At 41.9% G+C, this 25,795-nt stretch overlaps 1 protein-coding gene and 1 long non-coding RNA gene across 2 annotated transcripts in view; one reads left to right on the forward strand and one right to left on the reverse strand.

The window, feature by feature from the left end:
• The window catches only part of SP4 (Sp4 transcription factor), a 31,876-nt gene extending 18,814 nt beyond the window's left edge, over positions 1 to 13,062 (reverse strand). The window contains exons 1-3 of the mRNA XM_063411010.1: positions 12,624 to 13,062; positions 11,853 to 11,953; positions 9,805 to 11,356 (exon numbers count right to left, since the gene is read on the reverse strand). Coding sequence (XP_063267080.1) covers positions 9,805 to 11,356; positions 11,853 to 11,953; positions 12,624 to 12,630 — 1,660 coding nt within the window. The 5' untranslated portion in view covers positions 12,631 to 13,062. The remainder of the gene's footprint in view (positions 1 to 9,804; positions 11,357 to 11,852; positions 11,954 to 12,623) is intronic.
• On the forward strand, positions 11,968 to 25,442 carry LOC134557770 (uncharacterized). The gene is made up of 3 exons (XR_010082180.1): positions 11,968 to 12,489; positions 18,932 to 19,397; positions 24,463 to 25,442. It is a non-coding gene; the product is annotated as an uncharacterized LOC134557770 (long non-coding RNA).
• The last annotated feature ends 353 nt before the right edge of the window (positions 25,443 to 25,795 follow it).

Raw genomic sequence — 25,795 nt, forward strand, 5'->3', positions numbered from 1 at the left:
GAGCTACAAGCTTTGGTTTTATTAACAGCCTATGGATGAATAGACTGACCAATATTAAAACTAACTTGTATATTAAAGATGTAAAAACTGAAACTTTGTTATAGCCTTCATCAGGCAAGGACCAACAAAACTACATATTATAGAATCACAGAAGAAGGGTCACGGAAGAAGAAATCTCTAAGATCCAAACCCATAAAAGTTCTGACATTTTCTGTAACACTGTTAACCCTACAAAATTGTTTATCTAGTCTTGTTTTTTGGATCAGAATAAACTGAAAATCTTCACTTTTGTCAGTTAACTTCCTGATGACCAAAGAAACAAGAAAATCAAGGCCCATATTTCTTAAACTTCAGTATTTTTGTCAAGGGAAAAGCGGTCACATCATCATTTGAAACTATAATTAAGGAAACTCAGGCTTGTTCTTAACATGCATCCCAAGGGTTTTCTTGGCAGGAAGCTATTAACTGATAATTCTCTCTTTAAAACAAAATAATACTAGTCTGCAAATCTATGAAGATTAAATACGCATGTTGGGGTGATACAGTTTTCCCAATGGCCAACTGATCAAACACCAGTGGAGACTCCACTGTTAGGAACAGATGCATGGAGAAATCAATATAACTGTATAACCATATCCCAAACTAAACTAAGCATGTGCTCTGATGCTACATTTCTCAAGAGACTACAGATGTCCAGAGCGACTGTTTTGGTGAAGGTGTCATAACCAGTGTAAAATATTAATTTTAACAATTTACTTTATTACACAGTCCTGAATACTTCCAAAGCTACAATGTTATAGCATATAAATCAAACTACTTTTATTAACTAAATTATCCATTAAAAATCATTGACCACGAAAAAAATAATTGCTTTTCAATAATCATAGAACATTCTGACTTGGAAGGGACCCACAAGAATCATTGAGTCCAACTCCTGGCTCTCCACAGGGCAATAGTAACACTGTTTCACTTGAAATTAATATTCCTCTTAGAACACAACATTCCATTCCATAAATGGTTAGCTTTTTCAATAATCAACACTGCTATTAAAATATTTTTAATACATTAACAGTAAGAAATTATTTATTTCATCTACCAGCTCCAAAATCATACGAGACTTAGAACTCCAAAATTTAAGTTACAGTGAGGAAGCTGTTGAAATTAAATTTTGAATATGCTTCTTGTCTTTCCCTCGCACCAGGTGGTAATGGAAGAACAAGAAGGTTGGCTTAGTGCAGATCTAAGTATGCTTTTAAAAAGAAAAAAATACTAACAAGCTGATGATGTGCCATATCTCTCAATTCACTTGCTTGGCATTTTACAAACAAGGAAGCTCAGCCAATTCTTTTCCTGTTCTATGAGCTCCGATTTCTGACAATAGGGATTGAGAGAGGGGATGGCAAAACCCAATATTCTCAAGAGAGTGCATCTGTACTGATGATATACATAATCTAATATGGAAATATAGCTTCTTTCTTTGAAGACTTTAAGGCTTACATAAGTTTGTAGCATAAAAATAGCTCATTATAAACCCATTTTACCTGGCAATTATGACCAAAGTTGGTACTTGAAATACTTCCCCTTCTCCTTTATTTTAGACGTAGTGATGAAGTCATGCCTTGCTACTCACAGGTCAGGCAGAAAAGACTCATTTTAGTGAGGCATATTAACCAGGTTATTCTCCATTGGCAATTTATCTGAACAGGCAGATTGCACATTCCTTAGGCATCCAGTTCAGAACCAGTATACTGACACCTTTATTTTTATGCTACCATCACCATGGCAAATGTTTGTTTTCAACTGCAGTTTGTTGTCAAACTATTTCTGCCACTGTATTGAATTTCAGTCTAAGAAAATCCCATAACTAAGGCAATTTTGTCATTAGGAGACTAAATGCTTCTCCTGTAATTACTTTGAAACATTTGAAAAGGATGCCGGTACTATAATATTTAGAACACTGTGGTTCTGCAACAATTCTCAGCTCAAGGCAGCCTGAGAACAGTTGTGACCTTTCATGACTTTGGAAAAAGTATGCTACATTTCTATACTCCTCCTATCTACACTCTCAGAATGCCAAGTCACATATTATGAAGTAAAAAAACAAGATATACTCCTTTTTTTGCTTGTTTGTTTTTTAATACAGCTCAGTACTTTGCACTTATCTTTTTACTACAGATTCCACAGCTTGCAGCTTGTTTCTTTCAAGATGTTTGCTGCATCTTGCTTGTCAATGAACATCCAGGAAAACACTGCATGTTATTTAAAAAAAAAAAAATCATGCAACCCCTATCGTTCAGCTCCTTTGATTTCCGCCTTTGGTGTTTATATTTGCAAGTTTCCTTGTATGTAATGTAGCTATTTTAAACCCTTTTCACCTTCTTACCACCTACAGGAATCCCTGCTTAGCTACACCACTCACTGAGTTCTCTTTCTAGACATACTCACTATTACATTAACACAAGAGGAGCTCCACAGGATATGTCGTCACAAAAAAGCATTTTTTGTTCAACAATGTAAATGTTATATCCTAGGACTTGACACTAAATATCTTCTCTTCCCTCAAAATCTAGCATATGTAATAGAGAAAAATAGAAGACTGAATAGTATGAAGATTAATCAGGTATTTGAAGTTTTCATAATAGAGGAACTTAAAAACTTCAAATTAAAAAATGTCTTATGCAACAATTAAAACACAATATATGGCATAAAAATACTGCATAAAAATGCATAAAAATTTAGGCAGATTCAGAAAAGAGAAATTCAGAGAAAATAAATCCATCAAGAACTATTAAACTTGTTTTTAAAAAAGTCCCACTTTCAGCTCAAGTATATGCATATGACTGACTGAGGGAAGAGAATCTTAGCTCTGGTCTTGTATGCATCACCTGCAGTCAGCATGAGACAGGGTCAGAAACACTTTTGATTCTTATATTCATAGAATCATAGAATGTTTTGGGTCACAAGGCACCTTTAAAGATCACGTAGTTCTGATCCTCCTGCCATGGGCAGGAACACTTTCAGCTAGATCACGTTGCTCAAAGACCTACCCATCCTCATCTTGAACACTTTCAGGGATGAAGCATTTACAACCTCACTGGAAAACCTGTTCCAGTGTCTAACCACTCAGAGTAAAGCATTTCTTCCTTATGTCCAATCTAAACCTACCCTTTTTCAGCTTAAAACTGCTGCCCCTTATGCTGTTACTGTAGGCAGGTCTTGGTAAAAAGTCTTTCTAACAAGATCCCATTTGTATACCTAAAAGCTCCTAGAGCCTTCTCTTCACCACTTTGAACAACCCCAACTCTCTCAGCCCGTCTTCATACAAGATGTATTTCAGCTCTCTGATCATTTTCATGACCCTCTTCTGGACCAGCTCTAACAGATGCATGTCTGTCTTCTAGTGGGGATCCCAGCACAGGACACACTACTCTGGATGGGGTCTCACAACAGTGGCAAAGAGGGAGAGAATCACATCCCTGGAACTACTGGCCTTGTTCATTTTTATGTAGCCCAGGATACAATAGGCTCCCTGGGCTGCAAGTGTACATTGCTAGCACATATGCCATTTTTTGTCTTCTAATATCCCCAGTCCTTCTCCACAAAGCTGCTCTCAATCCATTACCTCATCACGCAATCTATACTGAGATTAGGCATTGCCCCATCACAGGGGCAGGACCTTTCCTTTGGCCTTGCTGAAGTACAATGAGGTTCACATTGGCCCACTTCTCAAGCCTGCCAGACCCGCCTGGATGGCATCCTTTCCCTCAAGCACATCAGCTGCACCACTCATTTTTGTGCCATCTGCAAATCTGCCACGGGTGCACAGAATCCCCCAACATCATTAGTAAAGACAGCACTGGTCTCAGTACAGACCCCTGAGGAACATCATTGATTACTGATCCACATTTGGAGATTGAATCATTGATGGCAACTTCGAATATGGCCATCCAGCCACTTCCCTCTCATCCATAAAATTCATACCTCTCCAAGGCTACTGTTAGGAACTATATCAAAAACCCTTACAATAAGGCATGGCAGATGGAGTAGATTATTATCAGCAGCTCTTCCTTTACCTACCGATACAGTCACTCCATGACAGAAGGCCACTGGATTTGTCAGGCACGACTTGCCCTCTGTGAAGCCGTGTTTGGTGTACCTTTGGGAAAACATGCTGGCTGTCTCTAACCACCTCTGTACCCACATGCCTGGACATGGCTGGCAGGAGGTGTGTTCCATGATCATACCAGACACAGACATGAGGCTGACTGCTAGTTCTCAGGGGCCTACTTGTTACCTTTCTAAAAACTGGTGTGATGTTTCCTTTCTTCCAGTCACTGAGTGACATCCAGGTAGTCTAATCCTTTTTTTTCCTGTTTAAAGAACTGGGTAGAATGCTTCAAAGTCCTCATCAAATTCTGACCCAGAATGACAGTCACATCTAAACAATACATTGAGCCTTTGAACTGCAAGTTCTTAAACTAGTGAACTGTCACACAAGAAGAGTTAATAAAGAGAGAAAGGGAAGAGAAAGCCTTGAATACAGGCTGAAGCTGGATGCAGACACGTGGGAAACTACACAAGAAATCAGGAGACCTCAAGGTACTGGCAAATCGCATAACTGCTAGTCACAGTTATGTGGAAGTATCTGGCCAAAGAGAGAAATGCCTTAGTAGCTCACAGTACTACAGAGTATGAAACAGAATTACAAGGACAATTATATTTTTTAAGTACCCCAATAAGAACACTTGGCACTGGATTTCATTGTCATTAAGAACTATTTTGGAGCCCATCGCAAGCCCCTACAAAAGACTTAAAACTCTCCAGCTTTACAATTGCCAGGCAACAGACTGTTCCACTGAACAGAAGTCATTGCTCTAGGTTATTTTGGGTGGATGAACTCCAAATTCCCCATAATTCAGGCCATGTCACCACTCATCTTCAGGAAAAAGGCTTGAAATTGTGTTGCAGGATGATGGAATCTGATGACTTTTGTTCTAAACAAGTAAAAAATCTTGGAACAAGTATACGTAAAATAGAAATAATATTTTTCACTGTTATAAAACAAAATCATCTAATTCACTTTTGTATGGGGCAAACATCTCCATCATGTAAGAAAATTACACTAAGACGAATAATTAGGGTATATATTAGTTTGATCTATTACGGTTTTTTTTTCCTCATAATAAAGAGAGAATTTTCCTGAGGGGAAAAACAAAACAACCAACAAAAAATCCCAAGTCAGAAAATCCCACAAAAAACCCACCAAGAAAAGAGAGAAAAACACCAAAACCAACCAACCAGACAAAACAACTTAGACTACAAAAAGATAACAATTTTACAAACTGCATTTTTCTTAGAATCAGCTACTACTAAAATCAGTTCCTTTTACATAGTCCCTTATATTGTCAATTAACACATCTAGACAAAATGAAGGACCTGAAAAGGCAAAAGATACCTTATTTTTAAAAGGGGCTAGGAACAGGAATCCTTTGAACTTGCAACTCTCACAGCAGAAGCTTTGAAAAAAGGCAAGGGTACTCTGTAGTATCTGCTTTTCCCCAAGACTATAGGGGCTAAATTCAGGAAGTTGCCACCCGTGACATTCCAGGCTATCCCCTTGCACAGGGAACCATGTGTAAAACAGCAATTGATAGAGCAGAGAAGAAATACTTAGTGCAGAACTAGCTTGGTAAAAGGCTATGACAGGTACTGATCTCATTGCAAGGCAGGTATTAGTAGATCCCTGAATGTTCAAGCAACCACAGTGGTTTTTATGTAGCCTGTTGTTTGTCTACTTCTTAATTAAACAAATGCTTAAAGACCTGGTTTTAATGCTCAGAAACTTGACTGGATAAGAATATTAAAACTTTATTCTGTACATTTAATTATGCCTTTGACTGACACTTTGTACACGTTAATGAAATTTTATTGAATCACAGATTGGTGTAGACTTTAAGGGACCTTCGGAGAGCATCTGGTCCCATCATCCTGGTCAGGCAGGGCCACCTACAGAAAGTTGTCCAGGACCATGTCCAGACAGTTTCTCAGTATCTCCAAAGATGAAGAGTCTGCAAGTCCTCTGGGCAGCCTGTGTCAGTACTCAGTTGCTCTCACAGTAAAAAAAATCATTTTCATCGTTGACACTGAAGTTTTCCCTCATGCCAGAAAGTGAAAGAACGTGAGAACTTCTCTGCTTTGCCCTGCTTTTTGACCACATGCAACATATAACCTTAAGTATGGTACTTACCAGGATCAGTTTTTGAACTTTTAACTAAAAACACAACAAAAAAACCCCAAACACACTTACACATCTTGCTAGGTTTATAGTAGGCTTTCGGTAACAAAGGTTATGAAAGGTAGATTAGATATAGTATTTACCAGATTTTAATGTTTTTCTTCCTAATGTGAATTTTTTCTCTTTTGGAATTTAGAGTCCATCTGACAAAACAACAACAAAACCCAACAAAAACTACAACTCCCCCCATTTCTCAAAATTTTCTATAAATTAACAATTCTGTTATAATTTTAAACTAAGTATTTTTCTGCTTTACTATTTCATTTACTACTGAAAAACTAAAGAAAAAACTGCTTACATATCCCACTGTGGAAATAACTAGGAAAACCACTGCTCATGGAACAGAAATATGACACAAAAACCAGTTTTTTATTGTGATTTTTTTAAAGGCTTTTTTTTTTTCTAGAAACTCAGCTGGCTTGATTGAAGGGGTTTGATTGAAGGACAAAGTTAACTTCTTTTCCCTAACAAAGTTAGAGCACCTGAATCAATGCATGGGATGAGTTCTTCACTCAGCCTTCTCCTTAAATTTTTCTAGACATCCTCCATACAGCTCGTTTCTAACACCTATTTCTACTGCCCATTTGTGGTTAATGATCTACTTGTGGAGAGTTCAGCTTATTTTCAAGACACTTCACACTGGCAAGCTCAGGTACTGCAGAAAAGAAATACCAGTCTGCAGATATTGAGGTAGCTGAGCTGTTTGTTTTTCAAAAGGTTTCCTGTAATGATGCCTGGAATAACAAAAAAGAACATTTCAAATAAAAACCCAGCAAACCTGAGGAAGTTAACAGCCCTGATCAAGTCAGCTTATTCTATTTAGGTGGCAAGCAAAGATTAGATCTTAGCATGTTTCCAATTTTCTATTTCATAACCATTCTTTCCTTGGAATCTTAATAGAGCATTAATACATCATGTTCTTCACTCTCCATTCTACCATGTCTCCCACTGCCAGAGTGTAGAATCACAAAGTTCCATAGGACAGAAGCATAGATAACTAAGCATAGATGACTAAGAGAAGGAAATTATAACTAATCTCTTGCATTCACAAAGCTTGTTCTTTCTCCATAATATCAAATCTGAGGAGAGAAATAGTACCTTATTGACAAAGGAGAGAAAAAAAAAGTCAAAATACTTACAGGGGTGGGGCACCTCTTCTATAGGGAAAGGCTGACAGAAATGGGGTTGTTCAGTCTGAAGAAAAAAAGGCTCTGGGGAGACCTTATTGCACTTTCCAGTATCTAAAGGGGCTACAAGAGACTTGAAGAACTTTCTACAAGAGCATGTAGTGATAGGACAATAGGGAATAGCCTGAATATGAAAGAGGGTAGATGTAGATTAGACATAAGGAAGAAGGTTCTTTACAATGAGGGTGGCAAAATACTGGAACAGATTGCCCAGAGAGATGGTGGATGCCCCATCCCTGGAAACATTCAAGGCCAGGTTGGATGGGGCTCTGAGCAACCTGATCTAGTTGATGATATCCCTGATCATTGCAGACGAGTTGAACTACATGACCTTTAGAGGTCCCTTTCAGTCTAAACTATTCTATGTTTCTATGATTCACTGCTGCCAAGAAATTATGGAAACAGCTGTAAGGCCTACAGGGTGCAGGGTGGCAGAGAATGGGCACAAGGAAGAGGAATTCCATGGTCACAAAATGTAGTCTAGTTAACATACAAACACTGTATGACTAAGGCTTGGCTTGTCCAGGACTTGTGATTCATTGCCCTTTTTTCATCCTCAAGTTACCAATCGCAATTCCTTTATTTTCCAGAAGACATCATATGCAAGCACAGGTAGCAACAATATAACCAACAAAGATGATATTCAGAATTTCTTGCTCTAATACCTACTAATATGTACTGAATAGTAGTACGCCATTAGTAAGCAGAGAAAAAAACCCACATGCAGGAAGGTTTTTCCAGCACCCCCAAAGCTAGGCTGTTCCCAAAACAGGCTTCCTGTGGAGTTCCCTACCAAAGCAGAGACTTTTGTCTAAGAAAAGTGTCAACCAGTACCTTCCCATCAAGAAAAGAAGTGTTCCAAGATAAACAGGACTGCAGCTGCTCAGCTACAGGTAACCAAAACTTCTCTTTGAACCATTACAACTAATCACAAGGTCAAGATTTTACTTCTGATTACCCAGATTAACACTTGTGTGACATTCCTTAAATAAGCCAGGTTTAGTGCATCTAACTCAGCGCTTAGTACTTCAACATGCCATTCTGTGCTGAGAAGTACCACAGCAGATGAAATTCTCAATAGCAAATTTCTTACTACTAAACTATGTTAGTAATTATGTCTCCTCAAAAACATTTCAATTAAAGAGAACAATCTTTTGCCCAGTTAAACATTTGTCATCTTAACATGTGATTATAAAAAGCTAAGCCATTTAGGAGTCAATATGATACTAATGTTTGCTTATGCAGACTGGACAGCAGTTAAACATGATGTGTTTTTTTCTAACAATGTTCTACTAAAAATATGTGCCTATAGTCAGGCTGTGGTTGAGAAGAGTTTATTGTAACTACTACAATAGAAGACTTTTACTTCTATGACATAAACCCAAGCTTAAGTAAGTAGTTATCCAGCTGACAAAGAGAACCTCTACCTCAATCAAGTTATAGCTGAAACATTAAAAGTCAGCAAATTTTACAAAAATAGTTGTCCTTGTGGGACACTGCAGAGACCTTGCATAGGGTTTACCGAAAAAATAAGCTTATCCAGCCTAGAGCCTTTTAATAGCTCCCTTCCCAACTATTAGACCAGCACAACCAAACAGGCATTTCATAGTACATATCAAAAGTTCAGCAGCAAGTACTGAAGTACAGTCACCAGTTGGTTTTATCTTTTTATTTTTAAAGCAAGCCACAGAAACTATGATCAAGTACACCTTATTCCACTCAGTCTCTTTGCAGAACTCAAACTTTTAGGGGAACAACTTTATGAGCTAGTGTAGAATACAATGAGTAGTTCCATATGAATACACGCCAGGATACAAGGTATCCCAGCTCACATATTGTCACTTCTCATTCTACACCTCCCAAAAGGAGACTAGGAATACTGCCTGGTTGGAAAAAGCTTTTTTGTGTTGATTTTCAAACACACCAAAGCTCTAAGCGTAAATTCTCATGTTCACTTCTGGAGCCTACATGTCTTTAGTAAGATGGAGGACAGAAATATTTAAGTATAGTTTATCAAATACAAACAGTTCCATTTCAATTGATGCAAATGGTAATATTAATTCAATGTTTAGCAAAAATGTCAGTTGTTTTAAAATCTGAATTTCAGTGATAAGTGCAAGATATTTCCTCACAGTAAGGGTTTAACATTCGTTACAGAAAAACCTGAAGAAAGAGTGTTAATCTAAAATCATCTAGCATTCTTGTAAAAAAAAAACAACCAAAAAACCCCAACACCACACCAAAGCCACAAACAATCACCACAAACAAAACAAAACAACTCTACAAACAAGCAAAACCCCAAAACTTTGTCAGACCACTCACCTGCAACGCTGGTAATGGTAACAGGGACTCCTTGAACTTGAACACCTGCAGCACTCAGGTTGGCAACACTTACTGTTTGAAGATTAGGTACTGAAGCAAGCTGGGCAGCATTCAGAGTGATGGGGGTACCAGCAACAGCCACGGGAGCAATCTGGGCAATGGTTGTGCCACCACTTGAAGACACAGGGGTAATGGTCAGTTGTTGGGGTAACCCAGCATTTTGAACTTGCAGATTTGAAAGGCTTTGCAGATTCTGAACCTGCACAGTTTGCCAGCTGATCTGTCCTGATGGTGTTAAAGTTGGAGCCCTGATGAGCACCTGAGTTGGGCTCACTGCCTGCAGCTGAACATTCTGCAAAGGCTGCTGCTGGATGGTCTGTATAGTCTGCCCTGACTGGAGCTGAAATGACTGTGGAGGAATGGCCTGAATAATCTGCTGTTGAGGCTGCTGGATCTGTATCTGCTGCAGAATAGGCTGACCTACGATCTGGACCTGTTGAAGGGAGCCTGACTGATCCTGGACGTTCTGTAGTCCATTGGACTGAAGCTGACTGGAGCTCTGGGCTTCCGAGTCTGCAGCAGTTGTTTGAGGTTCCTCAGTCGCCTGCTCTGAACTACTGCTGCCTGCTGTGCTTGTGTATTGGCCTGTTTCTGCAGAGCTTACCAGTGTGTCACTGCTAGTCAGAGATGTCGAGGCCGTGGTTGTAGCGGTGGAAGATGAGGAAGGAGACTCTGGCATGGTACTACCAGAGGCAGAAGTGACAGGTGTAGATGCCAGCTGATTTCCATTGGAAACTCCACTCTCAGTAGACTGGCCAACTTGTCCTGAACTTCCTCCAGTGGCAACGTTGTTAATCACAGGCAAAGCCAGGGTTACCCCACCGATGTTTATAGGTAGCGTTGTTACAACTTGTGCCTGAGTACCAGGAATAGTTTGCAGTTGCAGTGGTATGGAAACACCAGGCCTGATTTGGACTGGAACTGTCTGATTTGCTAGGTTTTGAGCAATAACATTTCCCGAAGCTGTCCTGTTTGCAGTTGTGAGGATAGCTTGATTATTCCCAGCAGGAATAAGCTGAATTTGACCCTGTATGTCTTGTAGACCAGTAGTGTTGGATGGATTGATTTGACCTTCCGTTGTCTGAATCTGTGGAATCACTTGGTACTGGACACTACCACTTGGATTCTGTACTTGAATGACTTGGAATTGTCCAGGGGTCGTTGTAGAAGAATTGCCCGATTTGGTTTTTGAAGGAGATGTACTTCCATTGTTACTGCTGGAGGGACTTGCTGCGCTTGAGGCAACAGAAGATCCTTGTTGAGCAACATTATTTTCTTTTGAAGCAGAAGGAGCAGCGGCAACGAGCTGCCAAGCATTTCCAGCAAGCTGAGTTGTTACCAATTCCAACTGCTGTGGCTGATTCTGAAGCTGCACCAAACCTTGATTTGGGTCTATAATAATCTGCTGCTGTCCAGTTCCTTGATTCTCACCAGGAGTTCCTATTTTGCTGCAAGTGGCTGCTAGCAAAGCAAGAGGTGAAGGCTGAGAATCCTATCCATAAAAAGAGAAAACAGCAAGGATTCAGGAGAAGAGTGCAAGTATGAACCATCAGAAGTCAGCATTAAGGTTTGCACAGGAAGCCAAAAAAAAAAAAAAAGGTGCTTCTGCATGGAGACCAATGATACAGCTCTGAATAAGGAAGTATGAATTGCTGTAAATAATCTTTAAACATAGTGCTCTTAAGAGTCACCAATTATCTATGATTACGTGACAGCCAAGACCTCAACTGCATCATCAATTTAGTCTTTCCCTCCCCCCCCAAAATAAAGAAAAAAATTTAAAAATGCTTCTATTACATGGAAAACAGCTGATCACTGCAAAATGCAATCAAACAAACATGTCCAGGCAGTAAAAACATTGCACCCAACCAACTGTGTTTCATCCAACCCAAAGAAAGATGCCCTGAGCAGGAAATGCTTTTAGCTGAACATTTCATTTTAATTGCTAATAGTTTGGGCACTTCCCTATTCGAGTGTGTGTTCTTTACCTGTGAGCCTCCACTTTTCCCTTTTTTATTATTATTGTTGTTATTCTCTGCCTCGGGAGATTTCTCTCCCTCTGTGGGCATAGTTTCCTCCTTCTTTTGATCTGCAAAAATATCAAGTGTAACAGGTTAATTATTCACCTTCATTTATACAATAACAAAACCTACAAGCATATTCTTTTCGGTTCCCAGCTTGTCGCTTTTGCCTCTTCATAAAAACAACAGTACATCATTATTACAAAAGAACGAGTCCTAAGAAACGTGGTTTGAAACCCAACCCATGGGGGCTGGAGAGTTAACACCCAGAAAGGGGAGGTTTGGTTTCCTCTCCCAGAGACAGCAGGAAAAAACCACCCACAACCCTCCTCCTCCTCCTGCCCCCTAAAGCATCGACGGCCACTGAGTGGCCGCCGATGCTTTAGGGGGCAGGAGGAGGGTTGTGCATGGGAGGGAAAGAGGGAGGAAAAGAGGAATGAAGGAGGGAAGGATGTGCACAGGAGGGAGGGTTAGCGAAGAAAGGGGGAATGGAGGAGGGAGGTACGGAGGAGGCAAGCCGGAGGGGCAGGCAGGAGAGGAAGAGAAGAAAGGGGGCATAAGGAAGCAGCACGGATGGGCGGAGGGGCAGCGAGAGAAGAGTGGGGTAAGAAGGGGGAGAACAGAGGGAAGAAAAGGGGGAACCCGGGAGGGCGGGATAGAGGGGGGATGAAGGGTGGAGGGAGGAGCGGAGGGAGGGAGGGGTGTGCACAGGAGGGAGAGAGGGAGGGGGTTACATACCGCTCATCCCGCATTAATGCCCCGCTGAGGCGCCGCTCTAGGGGGGAGGAGAAGGAGGAGGAGGAGGCGGAGGGTGGGGTGGGGGTAGCGGGGAGAAGGCCGGTCGCAGCCGGAGCTGGGAGGAGCGGGACGGCCTATTTTTCCACGAATGGCCGCCGCTGGGCTGTGGCGTAGCTGCCTCTCTCTCCGCCCGCCGCCGCCGCCGGCCTCAGCCCGCCGCCTTGAGTGACAGCCGGGGGCCGGGGTGGGCGGCGCGGGGGCGGGGCCCGCCGGGACCCCAACGACGCCCACTGAGCAGGAAACCGAGCCCAGCCGCCGGCCCCTCTGTCGCCCCGCTCCGCCTCAGCCTGGCTCCCCACGCCGCAGGCACAGGGGGCGGGCCGGGGGCGGGCCGCGGCCCAGAGCCCTCGGCCTCCTCTTCCTCCTCCTCCTCCTCCTCCCGGTCCTCTGCCCGTCCGCGCCGCGCGGGAGGGGCGTGGTCGCCGAGGCGCGCGCTCCGCGGGGGCGGGGGCCTGCGGGCGGCCCGGGCTTCCGCGCTCGCGCCGCTCGCTTGACAGCGCCGGGCGGAGGGGCGGGCGGGGGCGGAGCCTCGGCCGGGGCGGGGCGGGGACCGGCCGAGCCCTCAGCCCCGGGTCCCGCCGCGGCTCGGGCCCATGATGGACGGCGCGCGCGCCCCGGTCGCCAGCGAATCCGGCGACGGGGCGGGCGGGGCCGCGCGCGGCCGCCGGCCAACCCGGTGGCGCCCGCCCGCCTGGCGCGCTCGTAACTGACAGCGCGCGGGAAGCTCCCGAGCCGCCGCTTCCCCTGAGGTGCGGCCCCGCGCCCGCTTCCCCGGCTGTCCAGGGGGCGGGGAGGAGACACCCCTGCCGCTTCCATACGGCAGCCACGGCCTATCCGCTCGGCCGCCTCTGTACTCCTTTGTAACAGCCTCCCGCGCCAGCCCTCTGCCTGCGGGCGGGGGAAGGGCGGCTCGGGCATTGCGTCCACACCTGCTGCGGGGAGGCGGGAGCTGCTTCCTCCCGCCCCACTGGCTGGGCCGCAGCGGCGGGCTCTCGCGGCACGCCGGGATATGTAGTTCTGGGCTGGCCGTGGGGAGGAGCGCGCATGCGCGGCGGCCGTGCCCGGCAGGTGCCTCCGGCGCGGTTCGGGGCGGGTCAGCGCTGAGGGGTCAGTGCTCAGCCTCTTGTAGATTCCCGAAGTAGGCGTCATTCCCCGGCACGCTGTGCTGGGCTAGGCTAGGCTGGTTCTTGTTGCATTAAAACCAGATGAATTACCATGGTGCTGTTGTTTCTCCCCGATGCTTGTGCCGCTGTTCCCTGCGGCTTCGGCCCCTCTCAGCCTGATTGGTTTGGAGCGATAGCTGGGCAAGCCGAAGCTGGTCGTGGCAGCTGTGTGGTGTAAGATAGGGTAGATCTACAATGACGGCCTCCATGGCAAAGCCTGTCAGCCTTACGCAGATTTGGAAAAAAATTGGTGCACGTGTGCAAATTTTGTCAGTTTTTCTATACTACGTGTTCAAGTGGTTTAAGTGGTTTGTCAAGTGCAAAATCACGAGCCTCCATGATCATTAGTGGGATGGAGCACCTCTCCTACAAGGGAAAGCTGAGCGATTTGGTGGGGTTTTTTTGTGTTTTTTTTTTTTTTTTTTTTTTTTTTTTTTTTTGTGGGTTTTGTTTGTTTGTTTGTTTGTTGTTTGGTTTTTTGTGTTTTGTTTGTTTGTTTTTTGGTGTTGTGGGTTTTTTTGTTTGTTTTTTGTTGTTGGGTTTTGGTTTTTTGGTTTGTTTGTTTGTTTGTTTGTTTGGTTTTGGTTTTTTTGGATTTTGTTTGTTTGTTTGTTTCATTTGTTGTATTTTTTTTTTTTTTAATCCTGGAAAAGAGAAGGCTTAAATGTTAACCTTTTTGCAGCCTTCCAGTACCTGAAGGGAGCCTGCAAGAAAGATGGAGAGAGACTAATTGCAAGAACTATTTGTAGTGGTAGGACAACAGGGGAATGGCTTCAGTCTGAGAGGAGGTTTTGATTAGATACTAGGAAAAAATTCTTTACTGTGAAGGGGATGAGATACTGGAACAGGTTGCCCAGAACAGTTGTGGGTACTCCACCCTTGGAAGTGTTTAAGGATTGGCTGGATGGAGTTCTGAGCAACCTGGTCTAGTGGAATAAGCCTTACAAGGCAGAAGGATTGGAACTAGATGATCTCTAAGTTCACTCTCTGTGCGGGCCATTCTATGATTCTATGATAAGTCAAAGATGAACGTGCCAAAGCAGTTCTTTACCAGCTGTTCAACAGTTCCATCCTTCAAAGGGAAGAGGCCACCTGTGCTGGTTTGAAAGCAAAACCAGTGAGACTGCAAGTCAGAAATACAATTTAATATAGAAAGAACAAACAACAAGAAGGATAAGAATAAAATACAAATAAAATAAGATAAATGCAATAGTACAAAGGACCACTGACAGAATCAGAATACAAACCTGACACCCTGTTGGTCAGAGTGTTGGAAGCAGCCCAAAGTAAGTCCTCCTAGAGTGACAGATGTGGCTCCATTGAAGTAGAGATGATCCTCAAGAGAGGGTCCAGTTGTCCTCTGGGAATCCAGTGGAAACAGACTCCCTTGGTGTTTGGGATTGCTGGTTTTATCCTGGTGGAAAGGCTTTGGCTCCTCCCACTGAGTGGAGCAGCTCCAATGGAATGAGGTGATGTTGTCAGTCATGTGAGAGGCCTTAAATGGCCCATTCACAGGGGATGTCCCTCGGAGGAGGATGGGTGCAGGAAGAGATAAGAAGGCACTGCCTTATCTGGTGTTATCAGCTGTCCCATTAACAGAAGGCAACTGCCCTAGATGTTACAAGAGATAAAGAACAATATATCCCAACTGGTTTCAACAGATGAAAATAGAATACACATTTTTGGTTACATTTGATTACATTTGGTTACGTTTTCAACCCAAGACACTACCCTCCCCTCAATCTCTACTCCAGGCCTCCAACAAACCCTCTAGAACAGAGGAAATGTAGAAATACCATTGTAGACTAAGAAAGTGATAGACAAACATGGTACAGGCTGTTTCCAGACATTGTACAGACAGAAAACACAGGTCACAAGTAGAGAATGACAGTACAGAATAGATCATGGAATTCAACTCAAGTCTTACATTGTCATAGCAGTGAATGAATGTGTTTGTCCCTACTAGGAACATAACACATCCATGCTCTGAATGTCTAAACTGTTCTGTTGTATTGTAATGGGGAGACACCAGAACAGACCAACTGTTGGGCCAAAGTATCTTACTTCACAGGAAGTTTTTGATAAGTTACGATATGCATGTGCCAGACTGGTCTGAGAGTATTTGATTTGATTCAGTACAGGGCTAGACAGAGTAATTTTCTGAACTCCATCACAATTCTGTAGTTCTGAAGGTTTCTGTTTTCTAAAGAGACAACTTGCTTGTGTGTCAAGAAATTTTCTTGTGTGTCTTATGTGGTGTGGTTTTATCCCCAGAGCATTGCTCCATACTTTTGAAATGCTATCAGTTTACCCACTGTAGTAGTGAAAATTAAAAACTACATTCCTGAAATTGGCCCATTTCCCAGCAACAAACCAAAGAAAGGTACACAGGAAAGATATCACATGTAACATAGTTAAGATTGCTTCTTCTGTGTTTTCTATGGTGTAAATGTATTTTCATTTCTTGGTTCCTCAAACTGTCCAGCCCAGTTGTTGTGAACTGGAATTTTAAGGGCACCCCACTATTGTGCTTTTAAAGAATATAATTAATGCTTCCTTCTTTATCTGTAAATTTGAAGAATCTATAAATTCCTCAAAACTGCTTGAATTCCTGGTCCATCTACATGGCAATTTTTTGTTGTTGTGGTGGTGGTTTGTTGTTGTTTTTTGGGGTTTTTTTGGTTGGTTTTTTTTTGTTGTTGTTTCACAGCAACAGTTGGGAAGGGGTCATGACCCTACAAATGCTGAATTATTTGTGTTCAGACAAGCAAGCAGTGGTAGCTCACAGTTTACAGCTCAGCCAAATCCCAGTGCTTCCTAGTCAGTGCTAGGGAGCAGCAAGGGTAGGGCTTCCCCCTTAGAGAGTCCACTGCCAAGGCAGGGCAGTGCCCTCCTGGTTCAGAGCACCATCCCTCACATCCAAGCAGGTCTGAGGTACTGACAGAACCTGCTGGTGACCCAGTGTCATCAGATGAGCAGGAGACTAGGCCACCTTCTCCATAGGGTCAGGGCTGAACTCCATGAGAGCTCCAGGCCCTGGACAGTGTGTGGGAGTGTATGGTCAGGCTGTTCAGAGCATCACAGCTGTCTTCTACACTTGTACACTCAGATCTGGGCAGCAGAGTATGGGGCCCCTCCTGAAGGAGGGGATATGAAGAACAGGCAAATGTGCTATCAAGGTCACTCTTTTTTTTTTTTTTTTTTTTTTTTTTTTTTTTTTTTTTTTTTTTTTTTCCTTTTTTTTTTTTGTTAGAAACAGAGGTTTTAAGTCCTTGGAGGATTTTAAACTTTACTAGGTTCCCATCGAAGGCTGTAGGTACAGTGCTTTTGAAAAATTTGCTCTAGGGTGCAAAGAGTAAAATCTCTCTCAACTCAGCAAGTGATTGAAGCAACAGAAAAAAGATGGTGGTGGTGTAGGTGGTTTCATAGGGGCACCATGATTTTCATTCCATTTTATTTTTACCATCCATAGTTATTCCTATACCACCTACTCTTTCCCAAATTCTAAATGTCACTCTTGCTCAAATTCTTTCTGCCAGCTTAAGCTTTCTGAGTCTGCCCCTTTCAGCATTGTTTCCACATGAACCAGTACCTTCCTTTGCACCCTGATATTGGTTGTTCTCTGTAGGCTTTGACTGAAGTCAGCACTAGTCACCTGTTGACTTATATGAAAGAAAGATTAGGCCTCAGGATGTATGTCTGTTGGCACAGGAGTCCCAGCTGCTAATGGGGCCCTATGAAAGTAAAATATCAGAAACAGGAAAAAAAAAAAAAGACAAAAAAGCTTTCATCTCTGCTTTCTTTCAGGCTCAGAACTTTACAAGTGTGTTGTCACCTAGAAAAAGAGCATAGCATGGAAATGTGTGGGTGAGCAGAGACCCACTGAAATGTGAGGTTCCTGGCAAGATGTAGCTCAGGCATAGTATCACATGAGGGTGGTTGGTTTGCACAACAGCCCAAACTAAGAAATTCCACTTAATGCTGAGTCTCTATTGTATTGTGTCTCTCACAGTGTGTATATATTTTAAGTACAAAGAGCTTAGCTCCTTGTTTTTGATATTTTAATTCTCCTCTCTCTCTATCAGTATGTGCAGTTTTCTGTCTCTCGTTTGTCAGTTCTTCTATGTTTTGTTTCTGTTTTCCTAACCTTTTCATTTTCTTTATTTTCTCCAACTTTTTACTGTGTGAATTTAATTCCCTGGGTCCTGCTTTTCCCATTATTTTTTGCTACTTTCCTTGTTCTAATAGCCACCCATTTCTCCACCTCAAAAGTATTCTCTCACCCCAAATCCTCACCTGTATGTTACATTCTTTCTTCTTCTTTCTTTTTTCTTCCCTTTTTTAAGCTCCCAAACTCTCCTCTTTGTTATTTCTGACTTGCTCTTTAAGCTGTCTTTACCGTTCATTGATTTTTTCACCTAACACATTGACTGATATTTTTAAACCTTTTTAGGCGTGACTCTCTAGACCACAGTGGGGCTTGTAATGCTGAACAGAACAACATCCAAGTATCTTTACAAAGGGGAAAAAAAAAAAGAGGGGGCGTGAAGGGGGAGGGAAAGACAGCTGTCTGCGTGCTCCAGTTTCATTGGTTCCCTTCTCTACTCTCTGCCAGCACTTACATAGGTTGCATTTGGACAGAGAGAGATGAGAGGCTGGCAGCTGCAAACAGCAGAGGCAGTAATGACATGGTGGCTTCTCAAAACTGTAAGTGTAGTTGTAGGGTAGCTGGTATTAGATTAAAAATTCTGCATCCCTTAGACACAAGGTGCTGAACTACTGTAAGACCACACTCTTTGATTGAAGCTGGAGATGATGGTGAGAATATTTATATAAACATAGGAAGGAGTAATTTTTGTCTGCCAGGATTGAGTAAAATCAAATATCAGTAATCATATTTCTGAATGAAGCTTATTTGCCAGCCCAAAAGCTCTTTTGCCAGTTCTTCCATGCTCCCTTTGTGCTCTTGGTGCTGTTTTGCCGTGGAACTCAAATGTTTCTCATGAAATATATACAGGTTGGGGTGCATATTTACTCCTGTACTTCTGGTGGTTTTGTTGTAAACAGTCTCAACTCTATCAACAGGAACTTTGAAGAATTTGGTGATGGCCTGGCATTACTGATCAGACAGAGCCTGGACCAGTGCCACAGTGGAAATTGTGTACTTGGCAAGCAAGGCCCTTCGGCATTGTTCCACATGATCCCAAGTGAACCAAGCAAGAGGTATTTGACCTACTTGGATTCTGTGGAAAACATCTATTGACAATGGGAATTCGAGCAATGATTTCTTCTGCAGTATCCTCTCTTTGCAAATGCATCCGCCTGGGAACCTCAGACAGCACAGGACTGGATTAAGAATCCTGCCTTCAGGAAGACCAGTGGTAAAAATGAATGCTTCAGTTCTGATTGCCATGGCCCAACTTCTCCAGGCCTGAAACACAAAGCTCCCCTTCCTTGTACTGCATTCCATTGTACCTGTTTCTCACTCACCTAATGTTCTCCAAGGATTTTCTCATGTCATTACTGTATTGCAGTTACTATCAGAAAGCAGGTATGTCTCAGGCACTGGATCAAACACTTATTCTGAAGAGGATTTGTGTGGCTCTAGACAGGGCCTATGCACTCTGCACCCTGCTACTGTGTCAGCTCTGATACTATTGGATGACATTGTATCACACATTGTGAAAGTAAACTTCTAGATTAGGAAAGAAAAGTGAAATCCAGGACTTCAGCATATCCAAGGACACAGTGTGGAAATTGACTTCAGGAAATTCACTGATGAGCTTCCCCTACTAGGTCAAAAATGTGTTTTTCCAGCACCCAGAACCATGTAATCCAGCACAGAGCTGATCTGCATATCTTAAGGGAGTGGCAATTCTCTTCTGTACACTTTTCTAGGCCCAATCTATCACAAGTTCGAAAACTAAAATCAAGTCTTGCCTGAAGTATGTTTAAACTCAGGGAATTATTTGATTCCACTTGTCATTAGTATGAAATATTTTTGGCTTCTCTTCTTCTGTCCCAAGCTTCTGTCAGGTGTAAATCGCTGCAGACATCTTGCCATCTTGCCTTATCCTTTCTCCCAAGCCGGAGAGCCCCTGTTGGCTAAGTATGTGACATACCCTACCATCATCAGGGCTAGATTAACTAGGGAAGTAAAAACCTTAAGATGTAATTCCTTCTGATTAGGAGATGGATACTCTTAAATATGAAAAAAGTAAAAAAAGTAGCAAAGATATGAGTAGAATGAAGTCTGACAGAAAATCAAGGGTTTTTCTTTGAGGTGGTAGAGTACACACAGCCAGCAACCACTCGAAAGTAATTAAATCAGTAACTGAAAAAGTCTTAGTGAAGATTGCCAATGGATGAGCTCATGAGCTTGGCTGCCAGGGTGCAGGCACAATCCTCAGTGGCTGTGATGGGTCAATCTGTTGGTTTCGGTGTGCTGGGAGCTTGAGGGGTCACAATATTCTTGTGTCAGCATGGCCAGGAGGAGCTGTGGGACACCCAGACACCTCCCACCTCCATGTATCACCTAACCCTAGCCTTGTCTTCCATGGTTAGTTACAAAAGCTTGCAACACAGTGACTCCTTCCTTTTGATCTACCTCACAGAGATCTGAACTCCTGGATGTCTTGGTTTAATTCCAGACAGCAACTAAGTAACACACAGCTACTCTCTCATTGCCCCCTGGCCCCGATGGAATGGGGAGGAGAAAATTACAGGTTTACACAAGAATAGTTTAATAAACATCAAACATAAAATAAATAATTAATAATAATAGTCATAACGAAAAGGTTGGCAGCAAAGAGAGAGGGAGAAATAAAAATAAAACCCAAGAAAAACAAATGATGCTCAATACAGTTGCACACCACCTGTTGACCAACATTCAGTCCAACCCTGAGCAGCAATTGTCTCCTGTCCGCTGCACCCAATTTATGTACTGGACATGGTATTCTGTGGTATGGAATATCCCTTTGTCTAATTTGGGTCAGCTGTCCTGGCTGGGCTCCTTTCTGGCTTCTTGTGTACCTGTTCACTAGCAAAGCTTGGGAAACTGGAAACTCCTTGATTTAGAGTAATTATTTCTCAGCAGCACCTAAAACATTAGTATATTATTAAATGCAAACCTCACAATACTCTACCAGCTACTAGGAAAAAAAGTTAACTCCGTCTCAGCAGCTGCCAGGATAGCAGAGAGAATTTTTTCCCCATCAGTGACCCTGACGCAGCTGAGGATGTACCCAAGTCTACTACCACTTCCTATCAAAACGATTGTTTTAATTTCCTAAATAATCTTTTTTGCTGTTGATTTTCCAGTCCCAAAATGCTGCCAGGGCATTGGGATAGGAGAACTGTGCTTTGGGTCTTTGCATGACTAGTTATTTCCTCTACTTGCTCAACAACATGTTTACACACTAGTCTTCTCATCACAAAAAGGGCTGAAGTTATTATCATTAATATTGTACTCCCCATTCTAGAAATCTCTTCTTGCTGCTGAGCTGCCCCATCTGCATTTGCAGATCTCTTCTCATAGAGCCAGATGCAGTGCTCAAAATGATCCTATCTTTGTCATCATTGACAATGTACGACTACACAGAAAGTCGTGTCTGATGTAACCAACTTTGCAGTCTCATTTTATGTGGCCCATTGTGAGCAGGAAACGCTTCTGGCTCAGGAAGTCTGCCTGCATCTGGGCTGCTACTGAAAGCACTACTGCCCTGCCCACATACATGTTTTTTGCTCAGTTCATCTTCCAGAAATGGAGACACTGTGATGGCAGGTGTGGTGATAGGTCCAGGGCATTTTATATGAGTTGTTAAAAGTTATTCAACTTAAACTGTTCAAAGACAGTTGACAGATTATTCTGAGGTGGATGGGACCCATCAGGATCATTGAGTCCAACTCATGAGCTCATGACCTCTCTCACCTATTTCTCACAGTGAAACTGTGCTGGCAGTTTACAAAGTACCAGAGGATGGGAAAGTGGGATGAAGTTCAACCAGGATGCTAGTTAACATGCCTGTAACACTTATAGGCCTAAATAGGATACCCTCTGCTCTGTGTTTTTTGCAATTTGTAATCCAAATTTTGTACATGGCACCAGTGATCCAGTTCTGCACAGATCTTGTACTAATAAATGTAGACAAAAACTTCATGAGGGACATGTCAATTACAATGTTGGTTCTTGTTTGAGAAAATCAATAAATGTACCTGGAAATTCAAGTCTACAGGTACAGCGGAAGGAGGGGGGAATGGGAGGTAGATTTTTTCCTTCTTGAACTCTAATTGAAAAGAAAACAGATGAAACAGCACATTCCACAGTTTCAAATGTACTTTCTAATCTTGACTCTTCAATAGGATACAGGTTTGCTTTCATAAAACTTCTGAGGAGACGGAACTGAGAACATGAGCCATAGACTCAATTTTTGGCTCCAAGTCTCAGCGCATTTTATTGTAGAAGAAAAACCCCTTGCAAAAAAGTGCACTAACAAGCATCCAGATAGAAGTAAACTTGTAGACATAGATAATTTCAAGCACCCAGGATTAATAGCTCAAATACCACTGAAGGATGCAGCTAAGAGTAGCAAATACCAAAAAAGGACTGGTTTAAGCAGTAGGTGATTTTGCTGGTGCACAAGAGATTTAGTCCTAAGTAACAAATGAGATCTGATTTAAGAAGTAATTACAGCTGACTCTCTCTGTCACAGTAACTGCAAGATAGTGAAGATTAGTGTAGTGATCTTAATTGTAGAATGGGTGTCCACAGGCATAAAACCATGAACTCAAAGGCAAAGTGTTTTAGAAAATAAAATCCTTAAAATCAACCTGGTAAATATTTAACTACACCATAGTGTAGTGATTAAAAGAACAAACATACTGTATTGGGTAGTTTATTTGAGTAATAAATAAGCCTATAAAGAGTTAAAAGCAGCCCCCATGAAGCCAGGGGGAAGTGTCAAGAGCAGTGTCATCTGAATTCTGTAGCTGATTAATGTGTCAGAGAGGTTCTGTGAGGAAATGTAAAACTCAAGTGGTCAGAAATAAATCCAAAAGAAGATAAATTTCTGGAATCAAAGACCTGCAGGCATCAAAAGATGCATTAAGCTGTCTTGAGAGAATGGAATAAAGTCAGCAAGAGATCTAAACTGTGCAGATGTTGCTGTTTAAAAGGGACAGATCACCAGGGCATGAATTTCTGAAAGGCAAGTCACTGTCAGAAACTGTCATGAAAATATTTAATACTAAAAAATATAGCAAATTTAAGTTACAACTTTCTGTTTCTTTGATACTGTAACAAAAGTAGCAGTGAATGAAAATCCATCGGGATCAACTCTTTGCCTCTTCCTCAAAGGGATGGAGAAACTCTGATCAGTATTTTTCTAACTTCTTCTTAGAAAGTTGAATGGTGGAATTTATACCTCAGCTTTTGGAGACCTATTTCTGTCTGTAGCTATCCTTAGAGTCAGAAGGTTTTCCTGTTTTATCCTAGACCTTTCCAGCTGCAATTAAAGCCAGCAAGGTTCTGTCATGCCTTCAGTGTCTTGAAACACAATCATGAAGTGGAATCCCTGCTTTTCATAATTTTCTACATATTGGAAGGTTAAGATATCACCTCCACACCAGCCATCAGGCTTTATTTTTTAGAGCAAATATTACCTCTCCTATTTTCAATCATTTTCCATATTTCAAACAATTTTTTAAAGTACTCTTCTTTCTGTACTGTTGTATTAAACTACTCCAAACTGGGGCTTCTGAAAGGTGAGTTAAGGAAAACAATTACTAATTCTGCCTCAGTCATATCTATTAGAATGTCCCAGGATGAGTTTTTCTGTTGTTTCATCAGCATGGTATCATTGATTCTATTCAATATGTTATTTATTGTAACAGCCAGGTATCTTTCTACAGTGCTGTTGCTATTCTCAATTTTGTATTTACGCATTTGATTTTTTTTTCTAGCCTCAATATAGTGCTTGGTCCTTGTACTTACTGAGTTTCATATTATTGATTACAGACCATTTCTCCCATTTATCAAAGTAATTTTGAATTCTAATCCTTCAGCTCCCTTGCACCCCTTTTGTTTGGCTTTTTTTGGGGTGGGCTCGCCATTCCATCAACAAAGTCATAAGTGGAAATTTTGCATTGGATCTGATTTTGGCCAGACCCTAGCAGAATTCTATATTATATATCCTTTTTATTTGAAAACAAAATATAAGTTACTCTAGGACTCTTTTCTGTAAGCAATTACACGGCTATTGTGTGCAGCAAGTTAGCCCAGAACAAAATGTTTCTGTACCCTGTTAATGAGAATGTCAAGTAAGATTGTGCCCAAAGATTCCTGTAAGTCAGTACACGTCTCTTCTGCTGCCTTTTTTGCTACGAGCCAGATAATCTGTTAAAGAAAGAAAACACAGCAGTTTATCAAATTTTTCTTGCAACAAATCTTTCGTGCCTGTTTCTTTTTCATTGACCCTCCAGGCACTTTTTAAAGCGCCCTCTAGGCGCTTTAAAAGTGTCAATTTAATAATTTATTAAAGTATTGTTCTTGATGTTGAAATAATGTCGACTGCTGATTTTTGCTTTCTGAAGATGATATTTTGTTCTGCTCTACTCAGACTACCTGTTGTTCAAGAATTCTTGAAAACAATGATGCCAATGCAGTGTCATAATTTTAGGACCACTTCACAGAAAATATCTGAGGTAAATATTTAGATACTGTGTGAAGATAAATATTCTGTCTCTGTTCTCAGTATTTGACCCTTGCTTCAAAAGGGGGAAAATTAGGAAAACACTTTTAAAGACAAAATTTGCAAGGCAGAAAACAAAGTAAAATAACTTTTCAGAAGGAAAATTGTATAACTACTTTATTAGAATACATTGCATTTTTAAGACACTTTTCCTTCTAAATATTAATGAAGTTAATTAGAAGCAGCTAGTTAGATACTTATTCATTTTCTCTATCCAAACTACATTGTAGTAAATTACTGGCTGCCAAAATTCTTCTTTGAAATAAGTCAGTGGCAAAAAGAATTAAAAAGTGAGCAAAAAAAGAATATATGTAGTAAGATATAGAAATATTGAAACACACTGTATTTTCACACAACTGTCCATTTTTTTACCCTCACCCATCAATTTTCCCACTCTTCTTCCTTCCCAAATCACCTAAACTTCCTCCTTTTCCTGCCTCTGTATCCTCCCCTAAATATGTAGTAAATCCTGTACAACTTGAAAATTCTTTTCTCCTGTATTGAGTGATGTATCCCACCCCTAGGCAGCACCTTGGCTAAGTCTGAAAGGGGATCTAGAAAGCTGCTTGCTTGCAGCACCTTGTCATGATGGCTTTTCCAACTGGACACTGGGTCCCTCTGGGACAGTCCAGGGAGGGGCCTGAATCAAGTGTTTGTTTCTTGGTAATCCTTGGTTGAGGCTGTGCTGTGGTCTGTAGGACCAGGGCATGGATTGTCCCCTTGGAGCACTGGTGAGGTCACACCTCAAATCCTGTGTTCAGTTTTGGGCCCCTCACTACAAGAAAGACAGTGAGGTGCTGGAGCCTGTCCAGAGAAGGTCAACAGAGCTGGAGAAAGGTCTGGTGTGCATGTCCTATGAGGGAGCTGGGGTTGTTTATCCTGGAGAAAAGGATATGAACTCCACTCCGGAGTGGAGTTCAGCCTCTTTTCCCAGCTAACCTGGGATAGGACATGATAAAAAAGCTTCAAGTTGCACCAGGGAAGGTTTAGATTGAATATGAAACAAAATTTCTTTGCTGAAAGGGTTGCCAAGCCTGTAAACAGGCTGCCCAAGGAAATGGTGGATCACCACCTGTGGAGGTATTTAAAAGACATGTAGATATGACACTTAAGGACATAGTTTAGTGGTAGACTTCTCAGTGGTGGATTACACAGTTGGCCTCAATGGTTTTACAGGTCTTTTAAAATGTAAATGATTCTT

Source organism: Prinia subflava, chromosome 1 (assembly GCF_021018805.1).
Source record: "Prinia subflava isolate CZ2003 ecotype Zambia chromosome 1, Cam_Psub_1.2, whole genome shotgun sequence".
NCBI lineage: Eukaryota > Metazoa > Chordata > Aves > Passeriformes > Cisticolidae > Prinia > Prinia subflava.